The sequence below is a fragment of the Scleropages formosus genome, chromosome 7 (genome assembly GCF_900964775.1).
Source record: "Scleropages formosus chromosome 7, fSclFor1.1, whole genome shotgun sequence".
In the NCBI taxonomy this organism is placed as follows: domain Eukaryota; kingdom Metazoa; phylum Chordata; class Actinopteri; order Osteoglossiformes; family Osteoglossidae; genus Scleropages; species Scleropages formosus.
In genome coordinates, this window is record NC_041812.1 from 6793989 (window position 1) to 6816716 (window position 22728).

The 22728-nt window shown below is 47.9% G+C and overlaps 1 protein-coding gene across 1 annotated transcript; it reads left to right on the plus strand.

The window, feature by feature from the left end:
* Positions 1 to 360: 360 nt before the first annotated feature.
* retreg1 (reticulophagy regulator 1) lies at positions 361 to 21397 on the plus strand. The gene is made up of 9 exons (XM_029253521.1): positions 361 to 533; positions 4344 to 4450; positions 5078 to 5108; positions 17801 to 17924; positions 18454 to 18538; positions 18727 to 18849; positions 18956 to 19020; positions 19181 to 19304; positions 20160 to 21397. The coding sequence occupies exons 1-9, from the start codon at positions 361 to 363 to the stop codon at positions 20579 to 20581; spliced, it is 1254 nt and encodes a 417-aa protein (XP_029109354.1). The 3' UTR covers positions 20582 to 21397.
* Positions 21398 to 22728: the final 1331 nt, after the last annotated feature.

Consider the following 22728-nt stretch of genomic DNA (forward strand, 5'->3'; position numbering starts at 1 on the left):
TGTTTTAACTCACAAAATCCAGTGTTTACATCGTAATGATTCGAAGCACTTTCCAACGAGGAAAGAGTTAAGGAAATCCTTTAAAGTAGCCAGCGGTTCAAGGGCGTGAAATGCACCTTTCCTCGGTCGCGTGTGCAACTATCGTTCCCGCTCCGCCCTCCTCCGGCTGCGTGGGGAGGGATGCGATGACGTCACGCCCCCTGACGTCAGCCCTGGACGGCTTCGGGTGACGTCAGCGCTCCGGCAACAACAACAACAGCAGCAGCAGCAGAGGCCGATCGGACGGGTTTTTTTTTTTTTTTTTTGCTAGGGGCGGCGGAGCCTTCCTCCTTCTCCTCCTCCTCCTCCTCCTCCTCGGACATGGCGCGCGAAGGGACAGCAGCGGGCGGCGGCGGCGGCGGCGGCGGCGGGGCGGGAGGGCCGGCTGCGGGCCGGGGGGGTCGGTCCCTGCTCGCCCTCATCGCGGAGCTCATCAGCTGGCGGAGACCGCTGCGCAGCGCGCTGCTCTTCATGGCCACCAACGTGGTCTTCTGGTGAGAGATCCCCCCTCCTCCTCCCCCGCTGCACCCCCATCATCCGCATCCCTTCCCCTGCCTGCCGCATTCACACACACAGGTCCTCCGGTTGGACCCAAATGCACGAATCTGCCGCTGTCCACCGGGATCTGCGCAGGTGTCCCCCCCCCCCATCGTTGGTGTCCGCGCTATTTTAGGTAGACAGCTGCTATTGTTTCACTTTCATTTGTCATCTGCGTGGTGGTCACGTGACGCCCCCCCCCCGCACTGCAGGCCGCCGAGCTGCTTGCTTGCATTCCTTTTTATTCGTCGGACTCCCTCTACTCACCCAGGGGGCGACTTACAGTGTCAGATGAGCAGCTTTGCAGTGATTTATTCGTTTATACAGCACACGTGGTACACCATTCTTACTCTTACTTGATTAAGGGGGCTAGAGCAGGAGGAGGTGGGATTCGGACCCGGGACCTTCGTGCTGCCGGGCTGCTGTCTTACCCAGAACGCTGCCTGCTGCTTTGTGCTGAGGTGCCGTTCATGCACCTGCGAACAGCACGGCCCACGTTATGTGCGCAAGAGTCTGGGCGGGTGCCGAGGTCCGGTTGGACCTGCTCGCTTGACCTTTAACGAGCTCCTCCCCTTTCAGACCTGGACCCCAGATGAAACGCTCGGCATTCTTCTCAGAGGTGCGCACCGTTCTGCCTCTTTCACTTCCCCCGAGTGTATTCGAATGTGGTTATTGGTCTAATCCGCCTCACCTCCTCTCTCCACCGAGTGATAATTACAGGAGTGGGACTACCGGTAAAACTACGGTATAAACCCGATATGATGCATATGTGTAACCGCCGCCTTGCCTTGCTCCTGCAGTAGTTCCGTTGACCAAGGTATCGACCCTGAAATGTTACAGCAAAATTTGCCCGTCCATCCATCCATCCATCTGCAATAACTGCTTGTCCTGATCAGGGTCGCAAATAGCCGGAGCCTATCCCAGAATCACTGGGCTGGGCACCCAGCTGGGGGGGGGGGGGGGGGGGTATGCCATGGATGGAATGCCAGTCCATTGCAGAACAGCTACACATACACAGTAAAAATTGCTTCTCTTTATAAAACCAAATAATTGAAATAGTCAAACCTAACACTGTAAGTCACTTTGGAGCCAAGAGTCAGCAAATGGAATAATTATAATAATAATAACTGTAATGATAATAATGCATCCATAGGATGTTTCCCCGCGATGTCTGCAAGGTTCATCGACGATTAATCCGAAATCAGCACCAGGCCTTTGCGGTGGGTGACATTAGGCAGGAATTCAACAGAACAGAACGTATCTAGGTTAACACCGGACTTTGAAAGACAAATGTTGGGTTTTTTTATTTGCAGCAACGGAAACAGCGGAGGCCTATTTTGCTCTTTCTAAGTAAGCTGTGGCCCGGATTGTCACGCCGAAGCTTATGTTATTAATTGAGTAACAATGGGCAAAGCGATTGTTCTCAACCGTAAAAACAAAAGCAGAAACCCAGCAAGACTCCTCTCTGCGTTTGTTTCGAATGGGAAATTTTGTCGTCCTATAAGATAGAGAGCCGTCGACGTCCTGTGCCTGTTCGATTACCGAAGGATCGCCGAATAATGCTGGATTACGATGATATGTAATAGTGTGGTAAAAAAGCTCACTTTGTGAACTTGGTGGCAGGGGTTCCGCTGCCCTGGTCTTCTGAAAATAACTGTAAAATGTAAAATATTGTCATTTCATCCATATACAGCTGGTACGGTACACAGTGAAATGAAATAACGTTCCTCCAGGACAATGGTGCTGCATAAAAAAAACAACACAAAGCTACTTACACAGTACAGTAATTAACAAAACAATACTCACAGTAAAAAAAACAGAAGATATTACAATATAATAATAAATACTGTAGATCATCCAATCAACCAACCAACATCAACAACCGCTTTTCCCGAGCGGGGTCGTGGCGAGCCGGAGCTTATCCCGGAAACACAGAACGCAGGGGTGGGGTGGGGTGGGAGGGGACACGCCCTGGACGGGATGCCAGTCCATTGCAGGGTACCCCAAATATTTTAATTAGCAGCAAAAAAATAGCTGGTCAATACAGTATTGTGGAATAGTGTTCAGTTGAGTATGAGTGTGAGTGTGTGTGTGGGTTGGTGTCAGTCCAGACTCTGGGTATTGAGGAGTCTGATGGCTTGGGGGAAGAATCTGGTACACGGTCTGGTCGCGAGGGCCCAGATGCTTCGGTACCTTTCGCCAGATGGTAGCAGGGTGAAGAGTTTGTTTGAGGGGTGTGCGGGGTGATCCGCAACGCTGGTGGTTTTGCGGAAGGAGCGTGTGGTGCAAATGTCCACGATGGAGGGGAGAGAGACCCCGACGGTCTTCTCGGCTGTCCTCGCTATCCGCCGTAAGGTCTTGCGGTCCGAAACGGTGCAATTACCAAACCAGGCAGTGATGCAGCTGCTCAGGATGCTCTCGATAGTCCCTCTGCAGAATGTGGTGAGGGTTGGGGGTGGGAGACGGGCCTTTCTCAACCCTTGCATAAAGTAGAGATGCTGCTGGGCTTTCTTGGCTGTGGAGCTGGGTTTGAGGGACCAGGAAAGCTTCTCCGCCAGGTGAACACCAAGGAATTTGGTGCTCTTGACGATCTCCACGGAGGAGCCGTCAACGTTCGGGCACCGCATGCTCTCCGGAAGTCAAGGAGCTGATTATTCACTTCTGGATCTGCTGTTTTCATTATGATTTCTAGCCGTTGCTTTTCTACCGAGATTCTTACATCACGTGATGGAGTAGCAATGGCTCAGTAATTATTGAGCGGGATGCACCTTTGTTTGCAGCCAGCCATTGGCTGATCTGAAGCAGTTACAGAGGTTTGAAACATCTGATTGGCCAGACGTGATAGATACTGGTAATTCATTGGCTGAGCTTTACCAGTCAAAATGTCTGCGTCGTTGAAGTGGAACACCTGATTGGTCACATGTAGGTGCACTTCATTGATTGGATGATTTGCAGAGATGGTAAAACACTTGATTGGACGGATGCGATACGAGTCATGGGCTGGATAACATGTACCATTCACAGAGATTGTAGAACACCTGATTGGTCAGGTGTAAACGGAGCAGATCAGCCATTGGCTGGTAACAACCAATCAGTTTGAGGCGGTGCGGCTTTTCCTGACACAGTAATGCTCAGGTTACGGCCGTTTCCATTTATATTGCACAATCCCGTGAACATATTTGCTGAAGTTACAGTAACAAAAGCTTTTACATAAAGATGCCAGCCTTATTCCAAAGAGCGCTGTGTCTTCCTTGAACGTTGGCATCATTAATCATTCCTGTTCCAACGCAAGGGTCGGATTGCGAACAATGAATGAACAACAGAAAAAAAAATATATATATTGGAAAGGAAATGCATCAAGCTGAAGCATCTCACCATCGTCATCTTTATCCATTTTAAAATCATGGGTCAGATGATTAAATGTTTTTCAGAGCACGTTTACTTTTAAACGGAGATACAGATTTGCCAATGACTTCAGCATCTAATAACAAACATGGATATATTTACAAGTGTCTCCGTAGCAACCCCAACCCCATCTCCCCCTCTGTGAATGGACGGTGGAGCTTGATCAGTGCGGGCTGGAGAGCTCTTTCCAGTTCGGGGAGGGGTAAGTGTTGATCCAGCAGTCCCTTGTCTCTGTAGCTTAAGTCCATCCTTTGACCGTTGAACTCAGAAGGTTGACTTCCTGGAAGAGAACCCCAAACGTGCATCGGCTGGGCTGGGCCATCTCTCACGTGAGGATTGCTCTCATTTTGTCTCCTCTTCAGGTTCATGGCTCTGAGCTCCTGGAGGTTGTACTACCTGCTGACCTTGTGCTTGGTGGCCGCGGTCACCGTGCAGATGATCAAAGACATGGCGCTCTCCAGAAAACGAGGTACGTGGACAAGCCGTACTGCCGTATTCGCTCGCTTTTCGGCCGTTTTCCACACATCCCGGCCCACTGCGGTCGGGTCTCGTAAACATCCCGTTCGTCTCCTCGCAGTGTTTGCTTTCGGAGTTATTGCTCAACGGCACCGATGCTGCTACGCTTGTGAACCAGTAAATAAACTTTCTTCCTTTATTATATTTGTCTTCTGGTCCCGCCTTCCCTGTAAACAAAGGGTTCACGAGCCCAGAGTTTCCTTCGGTTGAAAAGCACCTCAAAGATAAGCTGATTACAGTTCTTTCTTCTGTCCCATCCAGTTTAGTGACCAAATCCCACATATGCCTATTCTTGTGCAACCCTTGTATTCAGATTATTGGAAGTGCGTAATACAGTATATTATATTCAGCGAGGAGATACATTGCTTTATGATCGATCGAACGGTTATGGGCACGGCATGAGTTTGCCGCAGGTGTGTTCGGAGAGGAGGGTTGGACTGATGTCGGCACCACTCCCATCCATAGCCCTACCACCGAGTACAGAAAAAAAGGCATAAATAAAATAACACAAACTGAAAAAAATATTATTTAATGCATGTAAGTCATGGTAATTGTGATTTTCCCCTATTCTTTTCCACAGGGGCTAATTTATGGCGCAGCATGACTCAGAGGTAGGTACTCTTGACATTTTGTTGTAATGCAAGATGCTGAAAGTTGTTCCAGGTGGGGTTTGTGGTTTGTACCCTGAAGGTCTGGTGAAGCAACTCTTCGCTGGCCATTTAGAGGATGTGAGGGCCTCAAGCGTTCATGAGCCACGTCTCTTGAGTGAATCTGATTCAAAGTGCGCTTCTCTTTATCGTCTGTGAAACACCCTTAGGTGTAGTATGGTAAGGATTGGTTTCTCCGAGGAGGGCGCGGTGGCGCAGCGGGCTTGGCTGGGTCCCGCTCTCCGACTGCTCTGGGGTTCGAGTCCTGCTTGGGGTGCCTTGTGACAGACTGGCTTCCCGTCCTGGGTGCGTCCCCTCCTCCTCCAGCCTCGCGCCCTGCATTTCCGGATTAGGCTCCGGCTTGCTGCGACCCCGCTTGGGACAAGCGGTTTCAGACAGTGTGTGTGTGTATGTGTGTGTGGGTTCTCCGAAGAAGCACAGTGTCATGTGTCCACAGCTCCACCAGGGCGGCGATACCAGTTTTGGGCTCAGACCCCTTCATCATCCCCCCCACAGTGTTTTCCCATGATATCCAGGTGCTCCCCTCCAGCGCTCTTTTACTAAGACTTGCCTTGTCATTTACATAATTGCAAAGAGAGCTGGAGCCGTGTCACATTTCAACACCGATGACTGAACTCGGCGCTCTGGTTGCAAGACTTGCAGCGTTTCACCAAGAAGTTGCATCAAGTCCCATCAAAAGTACATCTTATATAAGGTCCTCCCCCATTTACGTTTTAATTAATTGAGTTGGAGTTCATTTTGTTCTTCTTGCTGTGCTTTCCTTCTTTCTGAAATACTGGTAAATATATGAAAGGCTCTCCGGCGAAGGCATCCGAAATGGCTTCGTTGCTAGGAGCGACACTTGACGCCTCGCGAATCGAAGGAACGCGTCTCACATAACGGCGAGACGATGCCAGATGGATAGAGAGACTGTAAGAGCCATCTGCCTTGGGTGCAGCTATGACTTCCTTCTCCCACAATCCCCGGTTCAGGTGTCAAGAGGTAGGTCGGTGGCACTGGCCTTTCTGGGTGGCTTTCCCGAGGGCGGCTTGACGTCCCAGAAGGACGAGCTTTCGTCTTCTCGAACCAGGAATTGCCACGACTCGACTCTCTTCGCCTCCACAGAGTGCGTTACGGCGGCGGAACGTACCCGCGCGTACATTTCATATAAACTGTGTGTTTGAAATCGGACGTTTCGCTCCTTGTGGGTCCCACAGATGTCTCGCTTTATCGCCATGTGTCGTTAATTGCTTAATTGCTTAAAGTGATTATCTGGATTAGAAATTACGTCGTGTGTGTTGTTGCGTGTTCTTGTGATCTTGTTCGTGTTGATGGTGCTCAGCAAGTCGGCAGGAGCTCAGATCTCGGGGGTCTAACCCTGACCCTAAGGCCCGCTGACATGAGGGTATGTGATACACGCTCACGCCGGTGGGGAAAATCGGCGGATACTCAGCACACGGGCACCGTTACGAGTGTGTTCCCCGGATAAGCGTGCCGCGCTCTTCCTATCAGCGATTCCCCCTAAAAGGAGCTTAGTTTGAAAAAGGTCTAAAGATAGAAGATCGTTAATTGCCTTATTCACTAGTGTGTGCAAAAGGGGCACAAAAATATTACAGGAGTCTTTATCTCGTTGGTGTTTGTTGTGGTTATATGGAATGGCTTTAAAGTACCATCACCATGTGTGTATTGCCACATATTCGCTCATTCATTCATTATCAATAACTGTTTGTTCAAGGGTCACAGTGGTCTGGGGCTTATTCTGGAAGCGCAGTGTGTGAGACGTGGCACACCCGGGACGGGAAACCTGTCCATTACAGAGCAATCATACACCCACCCGCCCACACACACACACACACACACACATAAACTAGAAATACAGTGTGGAGTCACTATTTTACCTGGAACATGTGGGAGGAAACCAGAGCACCTGGAGGAGGCTCACATGAGCACAGGGCGAACATGCGCAGGTCTTTACACAGTAATGTTACTATTTAACAAATGCTGACCCTAACAAGTGCTACCAGCACTAAAATATCAGTATTGATGTCATATATGTTAATATATGAAAATATATCAGAAATATATTAAAGTAGGGGGTGCGGTGGCGCAGTGGGTTGGACCACAGTCCTGCTCTCCGGTGGGTCTGGGGTTCGAGTCCCGCTTGGGGTGCCTTGCGACGGACTGGCGTCCCGTCCTGGGTGTGTCCCCTCCCCCTCCAGCCTTACGCCCTGAGTTGCCGGGTTAGGCTCCGGTTCCCCGCGACCCCGTATGGGACAAGCGGTTCTGAAGATGTCTGTCTGTCTATATTAAAGTATTAACCCCTTGTAAAGACTGTAAAATCACTGAAGAGACTAAATATGGAGCAGTAAGAACAGCTGGATGTTATAGTAAATGGGTCTCAGTAATGTAATCAGATTTCCCCTTCAGTGCTCCTTCTTACCCTAACACTGGGAGATGGTTGTTATTATTATTATTATTATTATTATTATTATTATAATATAACTGGTGGATGGGTAATAATCCCGCCACCTCACCTGCTCCTGTCCATCCCAGTGGTTCCCCACCTTACATCGCGCTGAACGTTCCCATACAAGGGGGCTTTGGGGGCTTTGCGGAGGGGGAATTTTTGGTGACAGCTGAGACCCAGTTACCGAGAACGCGCCGTTGTTTCCTGCCCACCGAAAATAGCCGCCGTGCTGTGCTCCTCCGTGCTGCGCTCCACCTTGTGCCACACGCACCCCGGAGCGCATGGAAAATACCGCTCGCGTTACACACGTGTTATTTTCTCTTTTGTTTCTCTCCTGTTTGTTTTATTTATGTTTTATTGCCTGTTTTGTTTTTGCTGATGGGTGAAGCGCCCCCAGTAGTAAAATGCAAGTACTACAGGTTTTACCTGAAATGCAGGCGGCCCTTGACTTACATGGGTGTTTTGTGTATGGATAAATAGAGTACACAATTATATTTTTGTGCTGCACTATTATTTCCACTTTCTTTTTTAAATCTCTATCCTTTTGCTTTTTCTTTTGTGCAGCCCTACTCTTTATCACTTTCTAGCCATTGTAAAAAAAAGTAGCTTGAAATTTACGTTAATTTATTTAGCTGATGCTTTTTCCAAAGTGACTTACACTGTTAATCAGCCTACAATTATACAACTTTTTTTTTTTTTTTTTTACTAGAGCAGTTTAGTTTAAGTACCTTGCTCACAGGTATTACAGCAGGAGGTGGGATTCGAACCTGCAACCTTTGGTTCTGGAAGTAGAAAGTATAATCATTACACTGCCGGCTGTCTCACTGATATAATTGTAACCTGTACCAGCTGATATAATTTTACTGCACTGTATTTACTGTTGTTATTATTACTGTAAACTGATATTATTTTCAACGTGGCTCTGTAAAGTAGTGTAAGTCACCGCGGTGAATAAGGTGTGTGGGCTGATAACACTGCACAGAGTTCATTGGAAGTCGCTTTAGACAAAACAGTCTGATAAGTAAATAAATGAAAACCTAAAAAACACCTGTTATACAATGTATCTGTTATACAGGTTAATTGTTTATAGATCCTTATGGCTTCTATACAGTAAAAGTGTTTATATGCAGTATATACAGTAGATAGTATAACATATACAGTAGTAGTGTATTTTTGACTAATGACGGAGCCGACTTACGGGGTTGTCGGGACAGAACTGTCATAAGTTGAGGACCTCTGCTTGATGGCAATTTCAAAGGTTTCTAAAGTGACTTTTAATTGAATCTGAACTTCAGAAGTTTTTAAAGTTGCGCTGTTTTGTTACAACACGGCTCAAAACCTCACACTTGTGTTGTCTTGTTTGTGTTTGTATGAGTGAATTATTAAGGGCTGTAGTTGGGTAATATCTTGCGTAGGAAGCTGGGGGTTAGAGTGTGTGTTTGTGCAGCTGTGAAGGGCATGAGCTCAGCGCCGACATGGCTTTCGACACACGGCTTTAGCTTCACGCGTTCTCGTTGAGCCGAACGTTTCATACCTTGAACCGCGATCAATGGCACATTGCGGTAAAATCCCAGAACGAAGAAAGACGCCCAGGTGAAGCGGTCCTGCGTAGATAGGTACAGCCCCACGTCCGCAGCCATTTTGCTGTTTGTTTATTGTGCTTTTGTATTATTGCGTAGTGCAACAAAAATTTTGTGAATTTTTTTTTTTTTTTTTTTTGCATTTCCCATTCAGTGTTTTGTTTGATCTCACATGGTTTTGTGGTTACTTTGTACTATATGTCACTTCTTAGAAAAATATTCCACATTCTTGAAATCAGAAAATTTTGGCACCAGATTTCAAACACCGAATGTTCCAGGACCTTTTAGGATCTGATGCTTTTTGCAATGTTCTTGTGCCTTCGAGACTCTTCCAATGGCTGTAAAGTAGCAAACTAAAACTGACACTCTAGATGAACTAGTGGTATTTTTGTAATCAGTGAACTTTAACTAACCATCATCCACACAAAAATCGACATAAACTAAGAACGTTGAAAAATTTTGTTGCGTTGTGTTTTTATTGCTTTTGGTCAGTCCTTAGTGTTTTGGACGAGATGGTGGCCATATATCCATCAGGTGGATAAATATCCCATTCCAGCCCAAAGTTGGCTAAACATGCTGGTAACCTTTTTTTTCCCCCCTTTTTTCCACGAGGTGTTCGGTTAACTGGTTTGATGAGGAAACGAGGCTTCATGTCCTCCCAGCTCTGTTGCTCCATGTCCCGCAGATGTAGGACACTTGTGTGTTGCTCTGCTTTCGCTTTTCTGTCCAGTTCCTCCCATACAGATGTTGCACAGGTTGGCCACGTGTACTCAAACTTTTGACCGGAACCGTGTAGTGTAAAAAGCTTGACCAGATGGTTGTGACTGCGATACTGCTGTTTAACCCTCAAGCCCTCTACTGCTCCAGTGTCCAGCCAGCGGAGCAAAGCGGTAAAAGTGTGAAAGAAGATGTCTGTCGGGGACGCGGCTGATGAAGCGTAACTGTCCGCCTCCAGCGTAGCTCCTGAGAGCGGCTCTTTGTTTGAAAAACATCCCATAATGCATTGTGTCACACGGCTTGTTAAGTCCTCTGGCAGGTCCTATTCAAACAAATCGTACCGCGGTAAAAAGTCCCTTGCTGCTTAAGAGGTCTGTTGTGCTGGATTTACCGTGAAAAGGTGGTTTCCCTCTGGCGCACTTCTGTGCCACTGTGTTTCATTTAATTAACTTCTTTCATGTACATTGATCACTTTTTTTTTACCTCTTTATTTACCTCTTCACTATGTAAGATCCCTTATTGTAATCCTAAACCATGACTCCCAGCTGCGATCTTACCGTACTCGCAATTTATTACGAGTTCCTCATTACCCAGTAGGTGGCGTAGTGGTTAGAGATCCTGCCTCTGGCCTTGGAAGGTTGCAGGTTTGATTCCCACCTCTTGCAAGGTACTTGTCCTAAGTTGCTCTGATAAAAATTACCAGCTCTATAAATCATTCCAAGTCGCTTTGGAGAAATAGTTTCTTCCAGAACTAATAATTAACTTTTGTCTAAACACTAACCAGACACGTGATCAGAGCGGCTGGGATACGACTGTTGTGCTGTGCCGATGTCATCGGTATAGTGTACATTCAGCAACCCGGGTCCCGGTGCCTCCTGTGGGGGCGGGGGGGGGGTGTAATGAATGAGCTCATTGGATGCTTCACAGTTACCTGCTAAGTGCTGGCCTTTCGATGGTATAATAACAGCTCCGTGGAGACGTGGGTTCAATGCCGGGTCCCGATCCCTTGCACTTTGTTTTGTGACTTCCCAGTAGCCAGCTGCGGCTCGGCGGTTCCGAGAGCCGGGTCGGACTCGGGGCAGCGGCGTCCGGTGCGTGTCCTATTCCGGGGGGGCTGCTGTTGCCGCGGGTTGCGTTTCGCCACTTGTCTTGGTCCCCGTCACCACCCTCGCCCCCCGTCTCCGTCCCCCACCTCCCAAGTCCTGATCCTCATCCAGAAGAGAACCCGACACCTCCCTCTATGAAAAATTCTGAGCAGCAAGAGCTGGAACCCCTCAGTGGAATTGAGTAAAAGCGCCAAGGTCATGTAATACCCTCACTATACAGTAGCAATTCGGGGAATTGGAGAAAATTCTCCTAACTGGACTTGCGATTACTTCTGCGGATGGATTCCAGGCACGTGATGCTGATTGATTCAGAACGCGGGCCCGTACGCAGAAGTACACCCTGTTTTGAGAAGATGCGGTACGAGTCAAAAGTCTGAGTACGCCCGCTCGAAACCAGACTCGCCTCGTCCAGAAATCGCGGAACCGGGGCGTTACGGTCCGACGGTTCGATATTTTGTACCCGTTTTGTTTGCCAGAGACAGCAATTCGCGTGCCGAATACTTAGTTTCCTTATTAATTTCAATATTTCCGCATTAAAGTCTTATCTCTAGTTTCCTCGGACCTGGTCGTGTTTCGATATCACGTATGCCAGTGTTTGTGTGCGTGTCACGCAGGGGTGGAAACGGTCCAATGAGCACATGCTGTTTGTCCTGAGAGTTGCTTCTGGCTGTTGTGAAACACCGGTGCACATGTCCATCTGCGGATTCCCTTCCTCGTCTTGACGCGCCGGAAGGGGTGTTGCGGACGGCTGCTCGGCCTGCCGTAGATGTCGCCCCTTACGAACCCGCACGGGATCAGCTGTCCGGCGCTCCGAATGTAGCCTTAATCGGTTTGCGTGAGAGAAGAGTTTCGGCAGCCAATCAGGGACAGTTTCACTGACCGGCTCAGTGGGTGTGTCTAGTATGGCAGCCTCTTATTGGACAAGGGGCAGCAGAAGGAAATGAACGTGGAATTTCTGTTCAGTCTGGGTTCTTGTGCTCCGGTTCCTTTACTGTGAAATGATTTACTGGTCACACACACACACACACACACACACATTTTCGGAACCGCTTGTCCCAAACAGGGTTGCGGGGAACCGGAGCCTACCCGGTAACACAGGGCGTAAGGCCGGAGGGGGAGGGGACACACCCAGGACGGGACGCCAGTCCATCGCAAGGCACCCCAAGCGGGACTCGAACCCCAGATCCACCGGAGAGCAGGACCCAGTCCAACCCACCGCACCACCGCGCCCCCCATTTACTGGTCATTTAATTAAAAATAAGAATATGCAAGATACGCAGCGAGGGGGCGCAGTGGTGTGGCGGGTTTAGCCGGGTTTAGCCGGGTCCTGCTCTCTGGTGGGTCTGGGGTTCGAGTCCTGCTTAGGGTGCCCTGTGCCGGACCGGCGTCCCGTCCTGGGTGTGTCCCCTCCCCCTCCAGCCTTGCGTCCTGTGTTGCCGGGTTGGGCTCCGGTTCGCCGCGACCCCCATACGGGACAAGCGGTTTCAGTCAATGTGTGTGCGGATATACGGCTACTCGTGTGATGTGCGCTGGTTCATCTAATGGAAAGTAACAAATCGACTGTACGGCAGAATCACGTGTCTGCATCCAAATCTCTCCTCCTGGTGGCGAGATGAACTTTTTGTGTTGTTCTCGGAGATGTGCGTCACGTTGGAGAAAAGTGTCTGCAAAATGCATGAATGTAAATGGAAACGGTGACTTTTCAGTTCTGTGGGCCAGCCCTCATAAGTACACAGGTGGTCATTTCAATGAATTTATGTTATATAGACCAGAGAGAGCTGGTAGTCTAGCGGTTAGAGCTGCTGCCTTTGGACCTAATGGTTGCAGGTTTGATTCCCACTACAGCTATAGCCCGTTGAACAAGGTACTTACCTTAAATTGCTCCAGTAAAAGTACCCAGCTAAATGTGTAAATTACTATAAGTTGCTTTGGTGGAAAGTTTCAGCTGAATGAATAAGTGTTATGGCATTTAGTAAACCCTTTTCCCCAGAGCGACTTCCAATGAACTCTATGTAGTGTTATCAGCCCACACACCTTATTCACTAAGGTGACATACACTGCCGGATACACTACTTACACTGGGTCACTCATCAGTGGAACACTCACACACTATGGGTGAGTGACAAGAAGATAGTTCCCAAACCACCTGAACTGCATGTCTTTGGAGTGTGGGAGGAAACCAGAGCAGCCAGGAGAAAGCGGCACAGATACATGGAGTTCATGTCAACTCAAAACAGATATTTACACATAGCTGACACTTCTGTCCAAAGCAACTCATAAGGTTAATCTACCTGCAGTTAATGACTCATTTATACAGCTGGGTAATTTTAGGCTACGTACCTTGCTCAAGGGTACTACAACCAGAGGCGGGGATTGAACCTGCAACCCTTGGGTCCAAAGGCAGAAGCCCATGTCCTCTCACACCACTCAGACAGCGTGTGACAGCAGTGTTACTCGCTCTGGTACCATGCTGCCCTGTTATGTATATGTTAATATGTATATACCAGGGTACCTTTTATGACATTGCGTAGTTTGCTTACTGTAGTAACTTGTGCAGTAAATTATCTGTAGTTATAGGCAGACCGATCTATAGTACCAGTTAAAAATGCGCAGCAAATTTTGGAGACCGCCGTTTCATTTGGTCCAAAACTGGTCCTCATTTCTCTGTTCATCTAAATACTGTTTGCAAGATGATCACTGTTTCAAAACCCATCCCATCTGTTTTATTGGCTCTCATTTAGAAGTTAACGAGTGCATCTATTGTGTAAGAGTAACTCTGAGTGCTCCTTAGCAGCTTCATTTCAGGAGAATATATTGCCAAAAATGGGGCTCATTCTTTGTTGTTCGAGGAGGTACATAAAGCAGAACATTTCTTTTTAATTCGAGGCTCCTGAAGCCATACGGACCTGTGGAGAGTTGTTTGATTTCACTGTGGCTCAGTGTGATCGTGGGACTTTTAGCTCCCAGTGACTCTGCAAAACTGCAATTTTTGAAAATGGTGAACGGGTGGGAGGTGTCTATCGTTGAGCCCCCACCCCCTGTTGTGCCCTTCCCGCAAGAGGTGCCACATCCACATGGGGTGTCTGTAGTCTCGCCCCCAACGCGTCATCGCCTCTGGAATGCTGTGTGACCGACTTATTTATAGATGTCAGTTGCCGAAATAGCTAGACTACTTGGGTTGTGTTCAACATCAGGGGGTACAGATCCGACCCCAGCGTGGACTTCAGCAGCGGGTCAGTACGAGAAAAGGAAGCTTTTTCTTTGTCCGAATCTTCACCTCAACTCATCAGCGGACTCAGACTGGGCAGAACCACCCGGCTGTCCCAGAGGGTCCTGGTCAAAACCTCTGAGATGTCTTTAGAAGACAGCGGAGGAAGGCTCAGGTAACTGATTTGTTGATGCACCATATATATGTGTGTATATATACATATACCTATATATATTTAATTATATATATATACACACAAGTAGGGGGGAGCGTGGTGGTGCAGCGGGTTTGGCTGGGTCCTGCTCTCTGGTGGGTCTGGGGTTCAAGTCCTGCTTGGGGTGCCTTGCGATGGACTGGCGTCCCATCCTGGGTGTGTCCCCTCCCCCTCCAGCCTTATGCCCTGTGTTGCTGGGTTAGGCTCTGGCTTACTACAACCCAGCTTGGGACAAGTGGTTTCAGACAATGTGTGTGTGTGTGTATACACACAAGTATGGCAGTGTATATGGTAGTATATATAGTAGTAATATACTGTCAATGTCCAAACCCAGAAATGAGATACAGAGATTGGGCTCAGGGACGGAGCTGGTTCAGCAGGTGTCTGTCCTGAGTCCCATGTTTTTTTGTATGTTGTGGTTTATGGGGTAATTTAGTCACCTCTTCTTTTTTTTTTTTTTTTACTATTTGGGGTTGTTCTGAATGATTTGAGCAGCTTGATACCTTGGCTGAAAAATCACAATTCTGTGAGCTCATATTGAAAGATTTTGTGGCTGTGTGTGCTTGTGTGTGGAGGACTTGGTTATACATTATCTGTCCTGCCAGTTTCACGGACACCTCTGTTTTATCCATTTGGATGAGAATCATCAACCGACATCTGTCGTGTCATTGATGCTCATGACACACACTTGCCTTATCCTGTTGGCTCAACATGCCGACGTGGCTGTAAAGATGCCTTTTGGACCACCCCGTTAAAACAGATACTTGTCGGGGAAGTGGAGAATTCGACGCTGCGGTGGCATCACGTGGAGGGTGGTTGCGATGTAAAAGAAGCCATGCTGCACTGTACCCAACACCTCGTGTTGGCGTTTCGAGAGAGCTCAGTCTCGTGGTGGAAAAGGCCATGTGCTGGGTTGCCGTCGTCATGGGGTGGGGTTTAGGGCCAGTCAACAGACGTGTTTGTGCCACCATGTGGCGCAGAAGGAACATAAACACCCTGTGTTTGTTTGCTTGTGTCCAAACGTGGTCGTGCCGAATGCCTTTCGCCATGCCTTAAAATTGCTGCAACTATTTTTAAACCCCTGGCCACTAAGGAATCATATTTTGTTCCCTGTTTTGTTGGAGACCTTTGCAGCCGGTGGATGTTTCGGGTTGGGGATACAACGTTGACGGAGATTGTTAATGGGAATTTCACGCACAAAGAAGAAGAGGTTTACTTCTACCAGCTTGATGCTCATCTTATGTTTAGTAGGAATGAAGTGCTGCTGACCCAGTTCTCATGATGGAGCAGCTTTTCACTTGACAGCTGGAGGATGGACTTGCACTGCAAAAGGCCAAGACTTGCGAGAACTTGTTAATACATGTCGGATGCCTGAAAGGTCATTGACGGAAACTTCATTGGTGAAATTCCACCATTCATGGGTTTGAAGGCCAGTGATTTTTTTTCCTGGATAGTCGATCCCTGAAAGTTGGTCCCCGAGCCAAGGGCTGTCTATCAGATGTATCAAGACCATCATCCTGCTTTCATTGACCAGACTTTTTTTCCTGATTCTCTTTCTTTTCCCTGTTTGTTTTGATTAACAAACATTTTGTATAATTTTCACCCAGAACAATGTCACCGGTTTTATTTCAAAAGCCTCGTTTACTTTGACCTGCATGTTTGACACTTGATCTTGGCAGATATTACAGAGGGAGTGGGTTTGCAGCAGTGGAAAAAGTGGATTCGTGACGTTGAGATGACATCAGGAAATCCAACAAAAAGAAATCAAACGGCTCAAGATAACGGAAGGGTTATTCAGTCTGTTTTTTCTTCTAGAAATTAGTTTGCCTGGAAAGTCCCATTAATAGCTGCCATCTGGAGACCAACTACCACTAAAGCTGTCATCAACTGCGTGCTCCATTACTCGCTGCCAGAGAGTTGCTTAACACCTTTAGGACCACATTTCACGCTGATTATCATCACTTTCACTGACGGAATTATAGCCTGTATTGATTTTTCACTGCTTTTACACTGCCTCCAAGGAACAGAAGGCATCTTTGGTTGTGGACATAATGTTCACAACATTCCGTCATTGTCATGATATTGTGATCACGCTACAAGACCCAGCCTCTTATACATTGACCCTCCAGTCCAGCCCATTTTTCCTTCGCCGGAATGTTCTGGAAACAGCTTTAATTGAGAGCTTCTGTTGTCGATGTTGGTTTTACCAACCAAGCTCAGTGCGGTCTAACCCTAACCCAAAATCTGAAGTTGATGTGCGACGTGAGGTTGCTGCCCTGTCTTGGTTTTTGGCAATGCTGCTCCATTCATCATTGCCTTGCAGTGACGCTAATTGCTGAGCATGGTGACACCCGGCTTCTCATTTCAGCTCCTTTGAGATCTGGGTGCGGTGCTAATTGGAGAAAACCTTCTTGTCCGCAGCTGCAACCGGATCCATCCGGGGAAGGGTCCTGGATCTTTTTCGTAGCCCCAGCTGGCCTGTAGGACAGCTGCAACGGGAGAGGCAGCTGCTGTCCCAGCTGCGTTTAAATTTAGCCTTTGTTATCGGCTGTGTTAAGCTCTTGTCATCCACCGACACGAACGAAATATAGTTTGTGCCTCTATGTGTGTCTCCATTTGCATTTGCGGCTGTCCCACTACCCTCAGATGAAGATGCTTGCCAATAGATGGTTAAAAAAGTGCTCAATCTGAACCTCACATCCTGTCTTTTGATGCCATCCATGGTTTCCACGTCCTTGGTGCTCCTGCAATCTGCCCTGCTCTGTTACTGCACCCACTTCTCTAGCTCCTCCCCTGGCCAGAGCCAATCCAGCCCTCAGTGAAGGTGTAAAAATACCAGTCTGCTTGCAATGGATGGTCTGCGGTGCTTAGCCATGAGCTTATTTCTCTAGCGGGGGTCACAGGAATGTGACATGGAGGCTCAAATGCCGAGGCGCCAACTTAATGACCGTAGACCGAGGGTGTTTATGTCTGCTTCAGCATTCCCAGAAAGGAGACTGAGCACGATTTGGCTCGTCTCTCTCCCGAACATGTGATGGAGCGAAGCAAAAGGGCATCGTACAGACAGGCCATGGTGTTTAAGGAGTGCACTTGCCACCAGAACATTACAGGTTTAAATCCCACGCTATGTGTCTTGTGTCAGTAGGACTTCACTAAATTTGTTGGAGGTACCTGGGATAAAGAGCTTTGTGGAAACATACCGCAGAGCTTTCAGGACATCCACGGTGGAGTATATGTATTCTTCCCTTGGATCAGAAATTATAACACCAGTTGGTGATACTCAACTTCTTTGAGACGAGACTGATGAAGTAAAAGCAGTGGGTCTTTAACGGATGCTCTCCTTGCTCCACCTGTCCCCCTCCAGCTGGGAGGTCATCGACTCCGGCCCAGAGAGCAGTGCAGGGGTCAGCCAGGTCACGGACTCCTGGATGAGCTTCAAGCTGTTCCTGCAGGAAATGTCCTCATTCAAACAGCAGAACCCGGGCAAGGTATGACTCTGGAGTCAACTGTGTTGGATGGTGTGAGGCAAGGTACACCCTGGATGGTGCTCCAGTCCATCACAGGGCAATCTCACACACACACACACACACACACACACACACACACACACACACGGGCACAAAGTGCAATTTAGAGTCAACAATCCACCTGAAACGCACGTCTTTGGGGGAGGAAACCAGAACACCTGGAGGTAACACACACGAACAGAGGGTGAACATGCATTCTCCACGCAGACCGAACTGAATTTGAACCCATAGCCGAACCCAGAGCCCAGGAGCTGTGAAGCACCAGCGCTACCTACAGCCCCACCATGCTCTCCTAACACTTCTTCAGCTGTTATAAATCTCATTTCTCAAATCTCATTTATCAGGCCAAGCATAGCAGTTATCTTGAGAGTCCCTGCCACTCAGCTCATAGCTGCAAGGAATGATGGGAAATCTACAGTGACCTGAGAGATGCGCCCATAGAAAGTCAAAGTAAAACCTCGTGTTACCTTGTCTCCCTTCTCTCTTGCAGTTTTGCCTGCTGGCCTGCAGCCTGTGCACATTTTTGGCTGTGCTGGGACGCTACATTCCAGGAGTTATAATTTCATATATCATTGGTAAGTGTGGACTGTCTCATTAACACAGCTGGCACTGGCAAATTGTGTTCTCAAAGTTATTTAAGCAAGGATTTAGATGCACCAGGGGTGTCCGAGCTGTAGCGTGAAGGTGTGGTTAATGTGACTTTTGGATTGGCATCCAGAGCATTTGACAAACTCCTGGCTCTTTTACCCCATTCCTTCCCCAGTGTTGGGTATCTTCTTGTGGCCGCTGCTCTCGTCACACGAATTTGGGCTGTGGCTCGAGCCAGTTCTGCAGAAACTGGACTTCGGGGTGGGAGAGTTCCTCCAGAAGATCAGGGAGAAGCACGGTGAGAATGGCCTGGCGCTCCTCATTGCGAGACTCCTAACAGCACGTCCTGGCTCTTCATCCATGTGGATCGCCTTAACTGTCATGTTGCGTTCCGGCACTTTCAGAAAAGAGGAATCTGCAGAGCCGAGAGGAGCTGAGCGAGGCAGACGAGTCCGCGCTGTTCCCCAGGGTTTGTTCCAGCCTTTATTCTAAGAGCTCCGCTGATATCCCCAACTCAGATCCGCAACTCACAGGCTTTTTAGTTCGCTTCCCTGCCGTGTGTCTGTCCTCTGTGTGGCTCAAAAGTGCGTGTTGGCTCATCTCTGTTCTCTTCTTCTGCCTCCGCTCAGCTGGACTCGACCATGTGCAAAGAACTTTCGGTGTCGGACACGGAGATCTCTGAGGTGACGTGGACAGACAATGGCACCTTCAATCTCTCCGAGGGACACACTCCTCAGACGGAAAACTCAGAAGGTTGATCCGACCCCTCCTACGCGTCACGTGTCTTATTTTTCATTAACACGGTCACTGGCTCCTCAGTTTACAAATACCACTGAGACCAGAACACTGTTTGTAATTAGTTTTTTTTATAATTCCAAAGTGGCTTTTAATGCAAAGTCAGAATCAGTAAGAGTTTAATAAAACAGACTCCCCTTGATTTATTTGCACATAATATTCTGTGCGAACAGGTGTAGCTGCAATATATTCAAAAAGCATGCTACGTTTTTATTTTAATTTACTTTGTTACATTAAGATGAAGACTAACTAAAAATAAAAATGTTGTCTCCACAAACCCCCGTTCTATTCTAATTACAGATCAGTTTGTCGCGGAAAAGTGCAAATTTTCTGCCTTGTTATTGATCATCAACACCAAGGAACACTAGACATGAGCTGTAAAACACTGTGGAAATGAGTTGAATGAAGTCGGTCCCTCACTATTGTTCTGTCTCAGTGAGCTTTACTGCCATCTATTGGCTAGGCATATAAAGTCGAGTTGCCCTTTCTGCGTTGCGTGCTGGAATTTGAGCAATTACCAAAGTGTAGAAAATGCAACTGGAAATAAGCACACAAGCTGGAAAATCTGTCTTTGAAAGTGCAAAACCCGGCTGTTCGTAACACGAGGAGCCAGTGTAAATGTGTAAAAAAGTTTCGCTGTACATTACTTTATTATGCCAGTGCTATGTATCACATATACCGGACCAGAGTGTTCCTTACAGTGAAGAGACCCTCTGGGTCCAAGGTGAGAGAAGCATAGAGGCTTTACGTGCATCTGCAAGCCGGCGGTGCTCTGGTTTCATGCACTGAATTAAAGTGTTTGTGTGACTCCAGATCTGGACCGACCCAGCGACGTAGACGAGGTCTTCGCAGGCGGGCTGCCAGAGTTCCCCTCAGTGGAAAACGGCACCGGGACCAATGGGGACGATGAAGACGACCTCAGCATCGGGCTGCCCGCGCCATCTCCCCGGCCCAGCCGGAACTGGGGCCCCTCGCAGACGGCGCTCGACATGGTGAACCGCATGGCGGGAGACGTGATTGCGGCGGCCGTGACGGCGGCCATCCAGGAGCGTCTCGATGACTGCCCGGGACCCCCGCCCGACTCAGATAGTGAGGCTGAGGACTTTGAGCTGCTGGACCAATCGGAGTTGGAGCAGCTAGAGGGAGAGCTGGAGCAGGGGGCTACGGCCCCGGGAGCTGAGGCCACACCTGGCCAGCCCCCTGGCTTCCTCTCCACCTTGCTCAGACGCCAGTGAGAGCAGGGCTCGGGGCCATAGCTCTGGGGGGAGGGCTGGGGGGAATGGGCGGGGGCCACCAGAACCTTCCAGGGAACGGCAAAAATAACATGTTCCTTTATTTCTACCTATTAGAGTTAAATCATCGTGAATTCAGCGTTTGACTTTTATACGTGGGTAGTGGGCTGCGGCTGGTCCACATTTGACCGTAACCGAGCGTGTTCCCGGGGGAGATCACGACTTCACCACCTGCTGTCATCGACCCGTCTGTCCGTCTCAGCCTTGATCTAGCGGAAGCACGACGAGGCGCCGTAGTCACGGACGTAGCAGCGTAAGGGCAGGGTGGCGTGTACGGTTAGCGTGATTTAGGCGTGTGTGTCTGTCCTCTCTCGTTGCCGGACCTTTAGATCAGGGGTCAGCGAATTGGCCGCGCTTGCGTTCCTCTAGTTCCAGCAGACGCACGCGAAGAGCCAGAACCCAGTGACACAATGACAATCAATAACACGTTAACTGGACAACTCAGTCGACACGTGGCCCATGCGACGGTTCCGTATTCACCCAAGCGTATGCATCTGGATAAGTGACGGAATCCGTAGACGAGCCGAGTTCTCCGCCTCTGTGTAAAATTGATCAGGAAATCTGTGCTCGTCGGTTAGCGTCCTGTGGTTAATGCGAGTTAACCCTTTGTGCCAGCCGGCATCTCAACGGCGACAATAGATACGCTCATCTTGATATCAGAGCATCTGCATTGATCAAACCGTCCCAAGATGTTAGTTATATACTTTACTTGCACCTTATTGATTTATGCAATCTGTGCACTTTGGAATATCCTCACCAAATCAGAACTGTTTTTTTCATATAATTTAAAGACATATGTATGTATATATGCATATATATATTCATATATGTATATATATATATATATATATGTAGAAGGAAATAACTTTTTGAATGTATAGACTTCATCTGAATTGCTTAGTTTTTAGCTGTAGTGTTGTTTACTAATTACCTCTGCGAAGGAGATGCTTGTTGCTGTAGTGTTTTGCTGAGCTGCTGTGCGGAAATCATGTTACAGCTGGTAATACTGTAGTATTGTTCACTGCCTTGGGCTTTGTTTTTTAGTCCCATGATGTAAATTGTTTTCACACACACACACGACTGCGCGGGGTGGTACCGCTTTATGTAACATCAGGGTTCTTCTACACATATAACACAGGAGTCCAAAGAACTGGAAATGTTACAATGACATTTGAAATGTTAAATATCTAGTTGTTTATTTACTGATGTTCACTGAATATAGGGATCGATCCCACTATTACCCCCTCATTTTGTCCATGGAAATACATGAGTTAGTCTTTGTGTTTCTCTTTGTAATCCTGGCATAATCATATTTGCAATAGACACGATAAGAGAGAGACTCTGTGTGCTCATTGCACATTTTTTGCTGCAACATCCGTAACGTTTTAACGGCATTGAAGTTTATGACCTGACACCCAGGTGTGGAAATGATTGGCAGAGAAGAACGAGAGTTTTCTGGCTTCCAGCAGTTGGGGTCCCACTTCTGTTGCTGGTTCGAGTTCCACGGGCCGGGAGACCGGAGGGTGGTTAGGGAGGAGGCCCTCGACACCTCATGTCCTCGTGAGAACCGCAGCCGATATCGAAAGGGATGTGGATTTTTGCAAAGTTTCCCTTAACCCCTCCGCTTGAAGTGCCAAATACATTTTGATCAAATAACATTGACGTGTTCTTTGAGAACAGCAGGTCGTGTGTTCAAGTCCCTAAATGGAAATGCATAGAAAAAGCTGCTTTAAGGTTTATGTCAGCGTAGAGGAAGACGAAATGAAGTGAACTGATGTACTGCAATGTTTCTTAGGCACACTGGCGTCGTTGTTCCAAACCGTGACAAATCATGTAACCTAATCGAATGTTGAAATGCCATAGGAAGTTGTTAATAATCTGATATAATGGGTTTTGATTAAAGAGCATATTCTAATCAAGAATAATTGACCATTTATCTTTTTCATTTTCGGTCTGCGCACTATATATTATAGTGTTTTTTATTTTGATGCCGCTATATCTCGACATACTCCACGTTTTCTAATTTCTGATTGCTTCAAGTAAAGGATCAGGCCCTTTTGTGACATTTGTGCATTTCAGTGCTGTTTGTG